This window comes from Apodemus sylvaticus, chromosome 20 (genome assembly GCF_947179515.1).
Source record: "Apodemus sylvaticus chromosome 20, mApoSyl1.1, whole genome shotgun sequence".
NCBI lineage: Eukaryota > Metazoa > Chordata > Mammalia > Rodentia > Muridae > Apodemus > Apodemus sylvaticus.
Window position 1 is genome coordinate 11,970,661 of NC_067491.1, and position 14,903 is coordinate 11,985,563.

The 14,903-nt window shown below is 47.1% G+C and overlaps 1 protein-coding gene across 1 annotated transcript in view; it reads left to right on the top strand.

The window, feature by feature from the left end:
* Positions 1-9,320: 9,320 nt before the first annotated feature.
* Rassf3 (Ras association domain family member 3) overlaps positions 9,321-14,903 on the top strand; it is a 68,305-nt gene continuing 62,722 nt past the window's right edge. Inside the window, exon 1 of the mRNA XM_052165007.1 lies at positions 9,321-9,617. Coding sequence (XP_052020967.1) covers positions 9,507-9,617 — 111 coding nt within the window. The 5' untranslated portion in view covers positions 9,321-9,506. The remainder of the gene's footprint in view (positions 9,618-14,903) is intronic.

Genomic DNA, 14,903 nt, shown 5'->3' on the forward strand with positions numbered 1-14,903 from the left:
TGTCCGTGCGTCCGTGTGTGTGTGTGTGTGTGTGTGTTTGTTATATACAAGTGCATTGGACATATGTGTTCAGGTGTATGTATGCATGGAGACCAGAAGTCAATATAAGACATACATATATGTGTGTGTGTGTGTGTACATGTGTACATGTGTACATATGTATGTATATATGTATGTATGTATATGTATATAATGTTTATGTAATTACAATGATTATTATTTTTAATATCATCATTATTATTTTGGAGCAGGGTCTTCCTATATTGCACTGACTGTGCTGTAACTCACTATGTAGACCAGGCTGTCCTCAATCTCATAGAGATCCACCTGCTTCTGGGTCCTGACTGCTGCTATTAAAGGTGTGTGCCACCGTGACCAATGAGAACACCCTATTTTGGGGGTGGGGGACACTGATCTCTTGATAAACCCGAAGCTCACTGATGTAACTAGACTGACTGGCCAGCGAATCATCAGGGCCTCCTGTCTCAGCCCCCAAGTCCTGGGATTACAGGTGCCGTCTGTCACACTTGGCTTTTTATGTGTGCTCTGGGGAACTGAACTCAGAGCCTCATGCTTACACAGCAAGCACTTGGCTCAGAGTCATCTCCTCAGCCCAAATGCTTCAAAGATACTATACTGTGTGTGTGCATGTGCGCGTGTGCATGTGTGTGTGTGTGCCTGCTTGTCTGTATGTGCACCCCATGACTACAGTGCCCAAGGAGGTCAGAAAAGGGGCTCAGTTCTCTAAGCTGGAGTCACAGGCAGTTGTGAACCACTCAGTGTGCATGCGGGGAACCAAACCCAGCCCCTCTGCAGGAGCGGTCAGGGCTCCTAACTGCTGAGCCATCTCTCCAGGTCCCTTACACTCATTTCTAGTCTGGAATAATTTTGCTCTTTTTCTGTTTATATTTCCTTGGGGAAATGAACCGTCAGATACAGAAGTGCTGATTTTCCTTTTTTTTCTTTATATGTTGGAATCCCACAGTGCCCAGATCAAGATCATACCTGAGTTGTACCCAGCTGGACCTTCTTGAAGCCATTCTCATAGGGACAGCCATTTGTGTGTTGTATTTTTTCACATAGTTGTGGGAATCTTCTTCACTGCCTTGATGTAAGTTTGAGACTTGTGGTGGTTTGAATAGCAATGGTGGTTTGAATGGCCCCCATGGGCTCACAGGTCATTAGGGAGTGGCACTACTTGAAAGGGATTAGGAGGTGTGGCCTTGTTGGAGGAAGTATGTCATTAGGGGTTTCAAATGCTCAATCCTGGTTAAGCGTCTCTCTCTTCCCGTGGCCTGCCAATCCAGATGTAGACCTCTCGGCTCTCTCTCCAGCACCATGTCTGCCTCTCTGCCACCCTGTATCCAGCCATGAAGATAATGGATTAAACCTCTGAACTGTAAGCCAGCCCCCAATTAAATGCTTTCCTTTATAAGAGTTTCTGTGGTTGTGGTGTCTGGTATAGCAATAGAACATTATATGTATGTATGTATGTATGTATGCATGCAGTTTGAATATTCTCATTCCCATCCTTCTTTCTCTCTCCTATTATTATATTTCTATTACTGTGACAAAGCACCATGACCAAGGAAACTTATAAAGAAAACGTTTAATTGGGCTTATGGTTTCAGAGAGTTAAGAGTCTACATGGTGGAGTAAAGGCAGGGTGGCAAGCACAGGTGAGAATTTACATCTTCATCCACAGGCAAAAGGCAGAGAGGGAGGTTGGAAGGGGAGGGAGGGAGAGAGAGCAAGTGTGAGCACCTGCACACACATACACATGCACGCACGCACGCACGCACGCACACACGCACACGCACACACACACACACAGACACGCACACAGGGAATGATGCAACATTAAAGCCTACCCCGTGACACACCTCCTCCAACAAGGCCACACCTCTAATCCTTCCTAAACAGTTCCACCAACTGGGGACAAAGTATTCAAGCCTGGGGCATGTGGGGGACTCTCTCACTCGAACCGTCACCACATCCATGTGCCATACGCATGCTTGGTGCTCAAAGAAGCCAGGAGAGTGAGTCAGACCCCCTGGACCTTGAGTTCTAGATGGTTTGTGAGCCACCATACTTGGGATTGAACCAGAGCACTCTTTTTTTTTTTTTTTTTTTTTTTTTTTTGGTTTTTTGGATTTGTTTTTTTCGAGACAGGGTTTCTCTGTGTAGCCCTGGCTGTCCTTGAACTCACTTTGTAGACCAGGCTGGCCTCGAACTCAGAAATCTGCCTGCCTCTGCCTCCCAGAGTGCTGGGATTACAGGCGTGCGCCACCACTGCCTGGCTGAACCAGAACGCTCTTAAGAGCAGTGAGTGTTTTTCCCACGGAGACATTTCTCCAGCTCCCTATTTGGTTTCTGTATCTTTTGAAGGCGAAGAGGAATTTATCGGGTGATGAGTTATCATCTAGAGCTGTGCGGTATGAGTGGGAAGACAACTGATCAAGCACTCAGGTGCGTGCTTTCCCTGGGCTGAGTCTCACTTGGTGATGAGGAAATGCAGAAGCTGTAGTAGGATCTACTGGACTAGGGTACCAGAGTGTGGGCATCAATTTGAAAACGTCTCAGTTTAACATGAGAAAGTCTCTCCTCCTCCTCTTCTCCTCCTCCTCATCCTCTTTTCCTCCTCCTCCTCCTTCTCATCCTCTTCTTCTTCTCCTCCTCCTTCTTTCTTCTCCTCTCCCTCTTCTTCTTCCTCCTCCTTCCTCTCCTTTCTTCCTCTCATCCTCCTCCTTCTTCCTCTTCTTCTTCCTTTCCTTCTTTTCCTCTTCCTCTTCTTCTTCTTCTTCCTCTTCCTCCTCCATTTTGTACTATCAACCTAGGTGGCCCCAGCCTTACAGGCAGCACATGATCTTTTGAGGTCCTGAGATTGTGCAAATATGGGGCTGGGGCTTCTGTGTTCACGTGCTGCCGTGACCTGATCTGTTGTGTGTCAGGCGCTAAGTTCTTCACGCCTCACTGACTTAATCTCTGGAAGAATGCTACAATGTGAGTGGTGTTATTTTCCTACTTTCTAAATGTGGAACGGGGTTTTACTGAAGTTAGACAACTTACTGTGGGTCACTCCATCTCATCCATCACAGATTTGAACCCGGGCCTTCTGATTCCCACGCCTACACAGTTAACCAGCAAACACCCCGCCTTCCACCTACATTGTTCCCTTTGCCATGAACACAATGAAAGTTACCTGAGTGACAGCCACAACCATGGGGACAGATCAAAGTGAGGAGACATTAATTGCACCAGAAAGGCTATCCTAAGTGATTTTCTTCTGGCCCTCAAGCAATTAACCTCCATTTAAAAAAACATTTTTATTTTTAGCAATATATACATGTATGCATTGTGGAGGTGTGCACATGTATGTGTAGGTGCCTTTGAAGGCCAGGAGCGAGCCAGATGGCCTGGAGCTGCACCTACAGTCAGTTGTGAGCTGCCTGATATGGGTGCTGGGAAGGGTACTCAAGTTCTCTGCAAGGACACTATATGCTCCTAACCATAACGTTTTCTTTTTAGGTTTGTCTGTGCTAGAAATTGTTATTATTGTTCGCTGTTTGAGACAAAAATTGCTGTACAGTCCTTACTGGCCTGGAACCCAGTATACAGACTACACTTGCCTTAAACTTATGTGACCTTCTGGTCTCTGTGTCAGAGAGCTAGTGTAACGGGGACAGGTTACCACACCCAGCTCTTTCCTGAAATTAAAAAAGATTTAAAAGTATTGTTATTTATGTATATATGTGTGCCATGTTTATGTATGTACATGTGTGTGTGTGTGTGTGTGTGTGTGTGTGTGTCTGTCTATCTGTCTGTCTGTCAAGACCAGAAGGAGGTAACAGATCCCTTAAGTTGGAGTTACAGAAAGTTCTGAGTGGCTTGAGACAGGTGCTAGGTTTAGAAACTGTGTCCTTGTAAGAATAGCAAATGCTCTTGACTACTGAAGTATCTCTGAATCTCCTTCTGAGGGTTTTGTTTGTTTGTTTTTGTTTTTTAGATTTGTTTTTTTTCGAGACAGGGTTTTTCTGTATAGCTCTGGCTGTCCTGGAATACACTCTGTAGACCAGGCTGGCCTCGAACTCAGAAATCTGCCTGCCTCTGCCTCCCAGAGTGCTGGGATTACAGGCGTGCGCCACCACCGCCCGGTCCCTTCTGAGGTTTTAAGAGAAAATTTGGCTCATCCGTTTTTCTTTATTTTGAGATGGGGTTCTCATTATTTTGGCCAATCTGACTTTAAACACCAGAGTTTAAGCAATCCTCCTGCCTCAAGGATTTTTGAGTAGCAGGGACTACGGGTGTGTGTTACTATGCTGGGCTAAGAACACACATTGTCTCACATGACAAACCCTGAGTAGGGCGGTTTCAGAGCTTGTTAATAAAAGACCCAAGAAGTTCCTTTAATCATTCGCAAGATCCATGGCATCATTTATGTCCACAATTTGGCTCAGAATCCCCAGGTATGGAGTCCAGAGGGGTGTCCTTCTTCAAGGTGATAAAATGGTTCCCAAAAGCTATCCAGCGAGATCTTTCTCCTGAGTTAGTGTCTCAATAGTTGTCTCTGTGTGGTCAGCCCACACTGAAAGCTGTCCGTGGTAGAGAAGGCAGTCATGACTGACTGGCCTTCAGCCAAACCCCCGAGCAGCCACTGAACCTTTTATCCAAGGATAAAGAGTTTAGCGAGCAAAAAAGAAATGAGTAAAAGATTCTGAGCAGACACCAAGGTCCAATAGTTTTAGGGCAAAAAGACTCACGTTCGCTTGGCCCCATTCTGTCAAGGGTTTTATGAGATTTCTCTCACTTAATCCTTAGAGTAAGCAAAAGAGAATAAAATGGGAACATGGTTGTTCCCATTTTACTGAAGACAAATCTTTGTCACAGAGTAGCTACTTAACATTAAAAGTCACACAAGAGCGTGGCATGGTAATTCCAGTACTCAGGAGGCAGAGGCGGGTGGACCTCTGTGAGTTCGAGGCCAGCCTGGTCTACATAGTTATGCTGAGTTCAAGGGCTACATGGTGAGACCCCTGTCACCAGAAGGGGGAAAGTCATAAAAGAACAGGCAATAGGGACTGGAGAGAGGCTTGGCAATTAAGAGCTCTGGCTACAGAGAACCTGGGTTGGGTTCAAATCCCGGGACCTATGTGTTGGCTCACTGTTGCCTATAACTCCATTTCTGGGAGATCTGACACCCTGTTCTTGCCTTGGGGGGTATCAGGCACATAAGTAGTGTCCAGACATGGATGCAGGCAAAATACACATAACATGCAATGAAACAAAACCGATAAGCAAGAGTGCTGTCTTTCCAGCGCTTGTCTGTCTGTCCTGCAGGCCCTCCTCCTTCATGTCACACGGGCACCAGTGAAAGAGTCATGGTCCATGTGACCTTTATGATAAATCTCTGTGATCATTTATCTTATGTCTTTTTTTAAAAAAAAATATTTATTTATTATTATATGTAAGTACACTGTAGCTGTCTTCAGACACACCAGAAGAAGGCGTCAGGTCTCATTACAGATGAGCCACCATGTGGTTGCTGGGATTTGAACTCAGGACCTTCGGAAGAGCAGTTGGTGTTCTTAACTGCTGAGCCATCTCTCCAGCCCTTCTTTTATGTCTTAGCACACAGTAAGAACGTCAGCTGCAGTTACACGTACACAGATATGAATTTGTCAAGCATGCTGTTTCATGATCTGACTTACAAGACGCTGGCTGGAAGTTCCCAACACTTAGCCTTCTACTCACCCAGTTAGGAAACATTGATTTTTTTGTTATTTGATTTGCTTTTTTTTTTTTTTTTTTTTGAGACGGGGTTTCTCTGTGTAGCCCTGGATGTCCTGGAACTCACTCTGTAGACCAGGCTGGCCTCGAACTCAGAAATCTGCCTGCCTCTGCCTCCCAAGTGCTGGGATTACATATGCGCCATCACTGCCCAGCTTTGTGGTTATTTGAATATGCCGAGCACACTCCTGCCACAGGACCTTTACATGTGCATTTCCCATACACACGTACAGGACTAACTCCTTAGCCTCCCAGACCTATTTTACAGAATACAGCACCCATTACTTCCCTCATTGCTCTGACAAAGCTCCTTTGTATCCATTTATTAACCTCTAAGCATGTTTCTCAATTAACACGGAAAAAAAAAGCTAAGCAGGCATTTAAGGGAACTCTACAGCAACAAATGTGTGGTGATTCAGCCCACTTACAAATTCAGTTCTGTGTCTGATCATAAGTCTTTACAAAACTGAACTGCCTGAGACTGTTTCACTTACTCTACCCTTCCCTTGGATTTTAAAGACTGTCTTAACTGCTTAACAAGGCATTTTGAGTTTTTACAATTTCTAAGTCCCGTGAGTCAAATCTTAAAAACTCAGCTTTTATTTAAAATGATGCTATATGAAAAGTATAGAAATATGGTAATTACGTAGCTTTTACTTGTTTTTTTTTGAAAGTAGAGACTTTGCTTAGTCATGTGTGTGTGTGTGTGTGTGTCTGTGTGTGTGTGAGTGTGAGGGGGGGCGGGTATCTCTGCGTGGTCCTGGCCATCCTGGAACTCAGAGATCTGCCTGCCTCTGCATCTAGAGTGCCAGGATTAAAGGTGTGTGCCACCTCCTGGCAAAACCATACTTTTTCATTTTCAAGGCTGTGCAGTAAAACCTTACGGCCTCATTTATAAAGGTGTTCTACCATTGCATTACCCCTCGCCCTAATTATAATTTTTTTTTAAACAAGTGATTGTTATGAGGCAGTGAGATGGGTCAGCCAGTAAAAGGGGCTGTGGTTGAGGCTTAGTCACCCAAGTTCAAGCCCCAGGGCCAGGTATAAGGAGAACTGAGAACTGACAACACAAAGCTGCCCTCTTCCTTCCACAGGCACGCCACAGCAGGGCGCCTGCGCACAAACACTACTTTTTAAAAATAAAAAGGAAGCAAGCCCGAGTGATTCCTATGGAATGCTGACATCCATAAAACCTAACGTGGCCTCTTCCCTTATAAGTAACATGAAAGCTCTTTTCTGATTGTGTTTTTAGACAGCATCTGCGTATACTCTAGGTGACTTGCTATGTACCCCAGGTTGGCCTCAAATGCAAACATCTGCCTGCCTCTGCCTCTTGAATCCTGGGATTAAAAGTGTGCACAAGTGCCAATATGCTAGGCTCAAAACATTTTTTTTTTCTGGTGCGGTAGATTCTAAAGTATTTTACGCATATTTTTCCTCAAAGCAGGTGGAATCATCTACTATATACTGGGTAAGAGATTTCACTCTTTTTTTTTTTTTTTTTTTTTGGTTTTTTGGAGACAGGGTTTCTCTGTGTAACCCTGGCTGTCCTGAAACTCACTCTGTAGACCAGGCTGGCCTTGAACTCAGAAATCCACCTGCCTCTGCCTCCCAAGTGCTGGGATTAAAGGCGTGTGCCACCACGCCCGGCTTGATTTCACTCTTTTTATCTATAATAAAACAAGTTCGCTAAATCATTTAACCCAGGCTGGAGAGATGATGGCTCAGGTTAAGAGGTCCTGAGTTCAATTCCCAGCAACCACATGCTGGCTTACAACCATCTATAATGAGATCTGGGGCCCTCCTCTGGAGTGTAGGCATACATGCAGGGAGCACATTATATACAAATAAATAAATAAATGAATGAATAAATAAATAAATAAATCTATCTTTAACCCACCCATTACTCAAACTGGAGCATTTAATTGAAGATCCTGTTATTTCCGTATGGCATTATTTGAATGATGTCACAGTAAGAGTCAAAGCAGACAAATCTTCTATCAAGTGATTGCCTGTTTCTCTTACATTTGGCTAAGCACACAAGGAGCCACCTTGTACCCAACGGAAGCATAAAGCCAGACTCTGCTCTCTAGTCATGCTAGTTGCTTTGTGGCTGGGAAGAAGTCTTTAATGTAAGGGCTTTAAAACAGGCCGTGACTCTGAGGCCCCTCTGGGGGTGACTTCCCTGGAGTGTAAGGTCCCTTTGCAAGCTGGACAAGCGAATGAGCCTGCAGGAAGGCAGATTAGCCAGCCTCCTTTCTGCCCGAGGGTGGAAGGGACAACACAGAAGCCATTTGTCCCAGTCTTCTCTCTGGTCTAGCTTTCCCTCCTCCTGGCTCTCAAGTGACGATTACTCATCCCAGAAAGGGTTACACAAAAACCTGAGGCGCCACAGAAGCAGCGGTCTCAGCCTGAGGGCGACTGCTACCTTTCTGTTTTAGTCCCAGCACTGGGGGAGTGGATTTGTTTAGCCATAAGCAGTGATGACTTTCTCTTTTTAAAACCCCCCTTTAAAAAAAAGATCCCTCTGCTATAGCCTGCATACCGTAGCAGCCTTAAAACTTCAAAACCTCTTTCCCATCAAGGAAGCTAATAGGAGTTAAGTCAACTCCATCACACCAAGGTGAAAACGACCCTCGGGTGACCCTAAGCAAAGAAAACGTCACATTTTAAAAATTCAGCCGATTGCAAGGTTTCCCCCCAACCACCAAGGGAAACCTGATTTTTTGGTGTATGGGTGAACCGAGAGGTCTAATCTACTAATCTACTTGCCACCCCCGCAATGGGATGACAGTGCAAGGAGACATCTACAAAGTACATTAAATTACAAGTACTGGATTGTTCGGTGATTATGAAATTTGTCCCCCCCAAAAATCTCCACTGCTTTAGCCATCCACATTTGGGACTCGCCTTCGCCAGAGGGAGGCGGGAAAGCTTTACCACCGCAGTTCAAAAGAACCGGAAAGGATGTTTTCTTTCAAATAAGTGCAACCCAGCCGCTCGCTCTTACCCCACCCACCTTTGCTAACTTATAACGGTCTGGGAGGAGCCAGCCGCACGCTGTGGCTCTGTCCCCCGCGCCCCTCGACAGAGGCCGTTTCCACCAAGGCCCGAAGGAGAGAGTGGGAAAAGTTCTCCATTATATTCCCGCCCTCTCCAAAACTTCGGCTCCGGTAGCGGGGAGTCACGGAGGAATTTATTTCTGGGAGGTTGGGGAAGCACCCGGAGCACAGTCCCAGCGGGACAGCGCTGGAACTCACTTCCCACTCCACCTCCGCTAGGCCGGAGGGGCGTGGCTGGGGCCCTGGGGCGGGGCCCCACCTGCGCGCAGGGAGCTGGGCGGGACTCAGCATCGGTGGCCTTTGGGGGCGGGACATGGGCGTGGATTTGGCTGCCAAGGGGCGTGGTATATGATGAGTCCTTGACCAACTGAGGGCGGGGTCCTGGCTGGGCGGAGCCTCGTCTGAGGTGGGTGGGGCCTTGTCAGGTTGGGGGGGCGGGGTCGTGGCGCAGCAGAGCGGGGAGGCGCCTGGAGAGGGCGGCGGATACTGCGGGAGGGGACCAGACGGCGGCTTGAGCGGCGGCCGCAGCTGCAGCAGGACGGCCCGCCGGCGGCTCGGGGCCGCGCGCCGGGAACCTCACGGGGCGGGCGGGCGCCGCATCCCGGCCTGGCCGCCTGCGCCCCGGGGAGGCCCCCTGTGCGCAACCGTACCAGCAGCATGAGTAGCGGCTACAGCAGCCTCGAGGAGGACGCGGAGGACTTTTTCTTCACTGCCAGGACCTCCTTCTTCAGGAGAGCGCCTCCGGGCAAGTCCCGTTCGGGTCAGCCGGTGAGTGGCGTGCTCGGTGGGGGTCTTGGCTCCACGTGTCTGCGCTCGTGCTGGGCGATGCTCGCCTGCGGGCTGCGGGGCGCTGAGAGTGGCCTTTGCCCTTTCGGCTCCTGAAAGGTGCTGGGAGCCTGTGCAGTGGGCGTGGGCCGCCCGAGGCGAGGGAAGGAGGTGGAAGGGCGCCGAGCCAGATGGCCTGGGCCGCTCTGCTTGGGGACGCCGGCTGCCGGAGCAGCTCCAGGAGCCGGGAGGTCCCCGGGCCACTTGGGGTGGCTCCTCCGGCAACCCTTCGGGGTAAAGGCCGGGTCACCGTGCTGCCCTAGCCTGCAGTTTGCTGGATGGCCCTGAGTGACTTGAGGGCACGCAGTGGCCCGGAGTGACCGAGCAGCCCCTGTGCGGGCAAGCTGCGGGGTGAAGGGACCGGGCGATCATAGGTGCTCACTAAAGCCTGGGTCGCATCAGGTCCGGTTTGCGGGTGCTGCAGAAGTCCTAGGTAGACCTCCTTGCTCCAGAGGGCTGAGCGTTACGCCGGTTTCTTCCTTTTTTGGAGGAAGGGTGCCGTGGGAAGCGTGGCTTGGGAAAAGACAGTACGGGAAGTTGTGCCAGTTTCACAGATCGTGACAGGGATTATTTTTTTTTTTAGGGGCGTGTTCCATACGGGGCACTTTGGCCGGACTTGTAAGGTCGGCGCATAAACGGTGGCCTTCTGGCTCTAGAAGCCGCACCGGGAAGCCTGGCCAGCTCCGCCACGCTCTGGTCAGATATAGGAGCTTTAACATAACAAACTTGTTGCTCCTAAAAACACTACAGACGCACACCAGAGGTTTCTGTCAACTCTGGAGATGAAAAACAAGGGAAACTAATCGTTCAGGGGCCCAGTGATGGGGATTTTGGTGGAGAGGAACCTCTGCCCAGATTGCCCTTGCCAAGCCTTTTAAGTTTAACAGGCCATTTTCTAAAGTAAAACTTCTTTATCAGATTTGGAAGCTTTAGGCTTTTTGGTCTATTAAATTTCCAAGCTAAAAGGAGGAGGGTGAAAGTCTAGGATGAAGTCTCAATATTTCTAAGAGTTTGTCCCCTCATGAAGGGCTAAGGGTGGGTGGTATCCTGCATTTATCCTCAGACTTAAGGTTGCTCTGTATACTAGGGTAGCCTTTTTATTTTCAGTAGAATGTGCTAATGGATGAATTTAGAAGTCAGAGATGATACCCCTGCCTGGCCTACCTCCTGTGGGTCAGGGAAGAAATGGCTCCCCCTCTTCCCCTTTTCTCATCTAGTTTTTCCCTTGTGGTTCCCTCACAACTTTACATATTCTTCTCCCGGTGCCAGTTTGACGAGTATTCCAGAGGTGCCTAGTAATTTTCAGAAAACCAGGGGGTTCTTGAATTCTTCTACAGGTGTGAGAGTCTCCCCCACAGGGGCCAGCCAGAATGCTGCCATTGGAGTAATCCCAGCACTTGGGAGGCAGAGGCAGGCGGATTTCTGAGTTTGAGGCCAGCCTGGTCTACAGAGTGAGTTCCAGGACAGCCAGGGCTATACAGAGAAATCCTGTCTCGAAAAAACCAAAAAAACAAAAAACAAAAAACAAAAACAAAAAAAAAAAACAACCCAAACAAAACAACAACAACAAAAAGAATCTTGTTCCTGCCTTTTAAAAGTTGAAGCAATAGCTGGAGATAGTAGAGAGTTTGCCTAGTACTTACTGCATAATACTGTGGTGGTGGTTCACAGTAGTGTGTGTCTGTCTGTATGTGTGTATGTAGGCAGGAAGATCAGCAACTCAGGATCATTATCCAGAACACACACACACACACACACACACACACACTTTAAGCAGCATTTCTTTCAAGGTTTTTGTACATTGGGAGAGTCTAGATTATACGCATCTACTTTTTTTTTTTTATTCGATATAATTTATTTACATTTCAAATGATTTCCCCTTTTCTAGCCCCCCCAACGCATCTACTTTTGTAATCACCGTCTAATTGTGTGTGTGTCTGTGTGTGTCTGTATGTCTGTCTATGATATTGTCCATTGAGCACTGACATGACTGTGTGTGACGTGTTGAAAATCAGGGCGGTAAGAGCCACTTCCTGGGTTGAGCCAGTCACTGTGTCTGTTTGAAGTTCTGTGGCCTGTTGATTCCTCCTAGCATAGCACGTGTGATGTGTGTGTTGCTGTAGGGGTGTGTTAAAGAAAGGGTTCTTGGTAAAAAAAAAGGGGGGTTCTGAGGCCTGAGTTTGTTTGTTTAATTTATTTTTGAGACAAGGTCTATCTACATAGCCTTGCCTGCCCTGGAATTCATCCTGTGAGTCAGGCTGGCCTCACATCCATAGAGATCCGCCCGCCTTAACCTCCTCTGCTCGTGCACCACGCCTGTCCAGACTGTGGATTTCAGCAAGCATCTTGTGTTTTATTTAAAGAAGTGACTGTATCTTAAGTTCCTGATTACATATTTGTGAATGAGGAAGTAATGCCTCGAAAGCAGTGCATGCTGGGAGAGTATGCCTTTGGGCTTGGGTCAGGTACACTTCTTCACTTTGATATGATTATGGGGGGCGAGAAAAACACTTCTTACACCATACATTTTCCTCTTCCCTAGAAAGTGGGGAGAGCCGTTGCCCTAGGCTCTATTCTTGATAGCACAGAGGCCTCCCCTCCCCCATGGTGTACCATCTATCCCCTCCGCTGCTATGCTGTACCACCTGCTGGAAAAGCTAGAAGTATGGTTTCTGGAACTCTTGCAAAAATTCAAAGAAAATAAGAGGACTCTGCTGAATACAGGAGAAGGAGAGGGAGCATGGCGGAGTCAGGGGTAGACAGTTTCTTTCTTCTCTTGCCAGGCGAGGAAACATTATCCGACTCCTTTCCATTTCCAGTGATAACGGAAAGAGATGTGAAGAAAATGAAGCCCCTTTCTCCTTCTATTTTTGTACCACGTTAGTTTAAAAAAAAAAAAAAGGCCTTTAGGGGATGTTAATGCTGCCTCCATCCCCAGCCAGTGCGTCGGCTGTGCAGTTGACTTTCCTGGCTTGGAGATACTTGCCTCGTCACCACTCTCAAACGTATCCTAGCTCATGGTCTCCCAAGAACCCTCTTGGAGAGGAGAGACTGCTGAGAGGCCAGGAAGGACCGGAGCTTGGATCTTCTACTTTCCTAGCAAAAGGATAACTTAAGATTCCATGTTCCCTTGGAAATATGGATGTGCATATATTAAGGCTTTCTTTAGGATTTGGGCTCTCTCCTGCATAGAATGTCATGACAGTGCTCAGTTCTGTTTGTGGATTCACCGTACTTCAGAGGATCTGCCTATTCTTAGTTTTAAGCAGAACCAAAAATGTTCTGGAGTTACTAAAATCAAACTGCCTAGAACACATGCACAGCCTGAAACTATTAATACAGTCTGCTAAGCTTATATGTGGCCTCTTTTCTTTTCTTTTCTTTTCTTTTCTTTTCTTTTCTTTTCTTTCCTTTCCTTTCCTCTTTTCTCTTCTCTTCTCTTCTCTTCTCTTCTTTTCTTCTTTTCTTTTCTTTTTGACAGCCTCATGCAGCCCCGGCTGGGTTACATAGCTCAGTATGTAGCTAAGTAAGACCTTGAACTTCGTGATCTGCTAAGTTCAGGGAGTCATGCCCAGTTTTCTGGGGTGCTGGCGGTCAACCCCCAGGGCTCGGTGCTCATGAGACAAGCACTCTGCCGCTTGAGTCTCCTCCCAGCCCATGTCTTCCTGTCCAGGCGAGGGGGTAACCTTTCTTCCAAAGCCTTCGGTAGCTAAGAGAACAGGAGACACTGCCGCTGCTGTAGAAGAGGACTGGAAACATGAAAACCCTTCACGGACCATCCACACTCACTTTAAAAGGTTCTACTGAAGAACTGTTCTGTAAGGAAGCCGGCACAAGTCCCGCATAAACCTCCAGTTTGCCTTCTGCACTCACTCCTCCTGACTCTCTGGTGTACTTTATTGGACGGCTCGAGAGAAATGTGTTGTACTCCCAAATTCTAAGATTCATTTATTTATTTTACATGGATGAGTACACTGTAGCTGTCTTCAGACACACTGGATCCCATTACAGATGGTTGTGAGCCATCATGTGGTTGCTGTGAATTGAACTCATGACCTCTGGAAGAGCAGTCGGTGCTCTTAACCACTGAGCCATTTCTCCAGCCCTATTATTATGTTTTTAATTTAAAGTTTTATGTGTATGGGTGTTTTGCCTGCTACTTGCATGTCTGTACTATGTATATGTATACTATGTACTATGTATACATATGTGTGTGTATATATATACACACACACATATATCAGAAGAAAGCCTTGGGTTCCCTGGGACTGGAGTTATAGATGGTTATGAGCTGCCACGTGGGTGCTGGGAGCTACACCTGCATCTTCTGCAAGAGAAGCCAGTGCTCTTAACCACTGAGCCATCTTTCCAGCCCCTGCGCTCCCTTTATTAATATTTCTTCTGGAAGTGTTAGAGGTAGTTCACTTGGGCAAGAGTGGCTCAAAAGATCAGTAGTATTTTAGCTATACCAGTTTTAGTCCTTTATAACTGAATACAAGTATTTCCACCAGCAGTGCATTTTTATTCATTATTCTATTTTATGTTGTGTATTGTGTTTTGTTTGCAAGTGTCTGTATACTACATATGTGCCTGGTGCCTGCAGAGACCAGAAGAAGTTGTCAGAACTGGAGTTAGAGGTGGTCGTGACTCGCTGTGTGGTGTGGGTTTTGGGAATTGAACCTAGGTCCACTTCAGGAGCAGCTGGTGCTCTTAACAGCTGAGGCAGCCCCCACCAGCATTTTTTTGGCCTGGCACAAGCTGTTTGCAGTGCACAGCTCGCCAGCCTGACTGTTCTTACAGTCTTAATCCACTGGGCATTCGTGACTGTGTCAGCAAGACGCACAAAGGCATATTTCTCTGACTGAATTTCAAAGGGAAATCAGCCCGCAGCCTTCGTACGCTCCGGCTCTGCTGTGTTTCCTCTTCTGGCAAACGTGCAAGATTTACAATTATTTGGGAGCGGTGACAAAAAAAAATTTTTTTGGACAAAAAAAAAAAAGGACTAAAAATATCCAATAATGTGGTTCTTCTGTTTAGCCTTCCTTTGGCAACCAGTGCCAGTATTTGTCTAGTCACCCAGGAGGTCGGTCCGTTCTTCTTAGTGGGGTCTGGTCCCCAGCTCTCAACCCTGAATGTCAGCTACTGCTGCTGCCACTACTACTTCTTCTTCCTCCTCCTCTTCCTTTATTTATTTTACTTATATGAGTTCACTGTAGCTGTCATCAGACA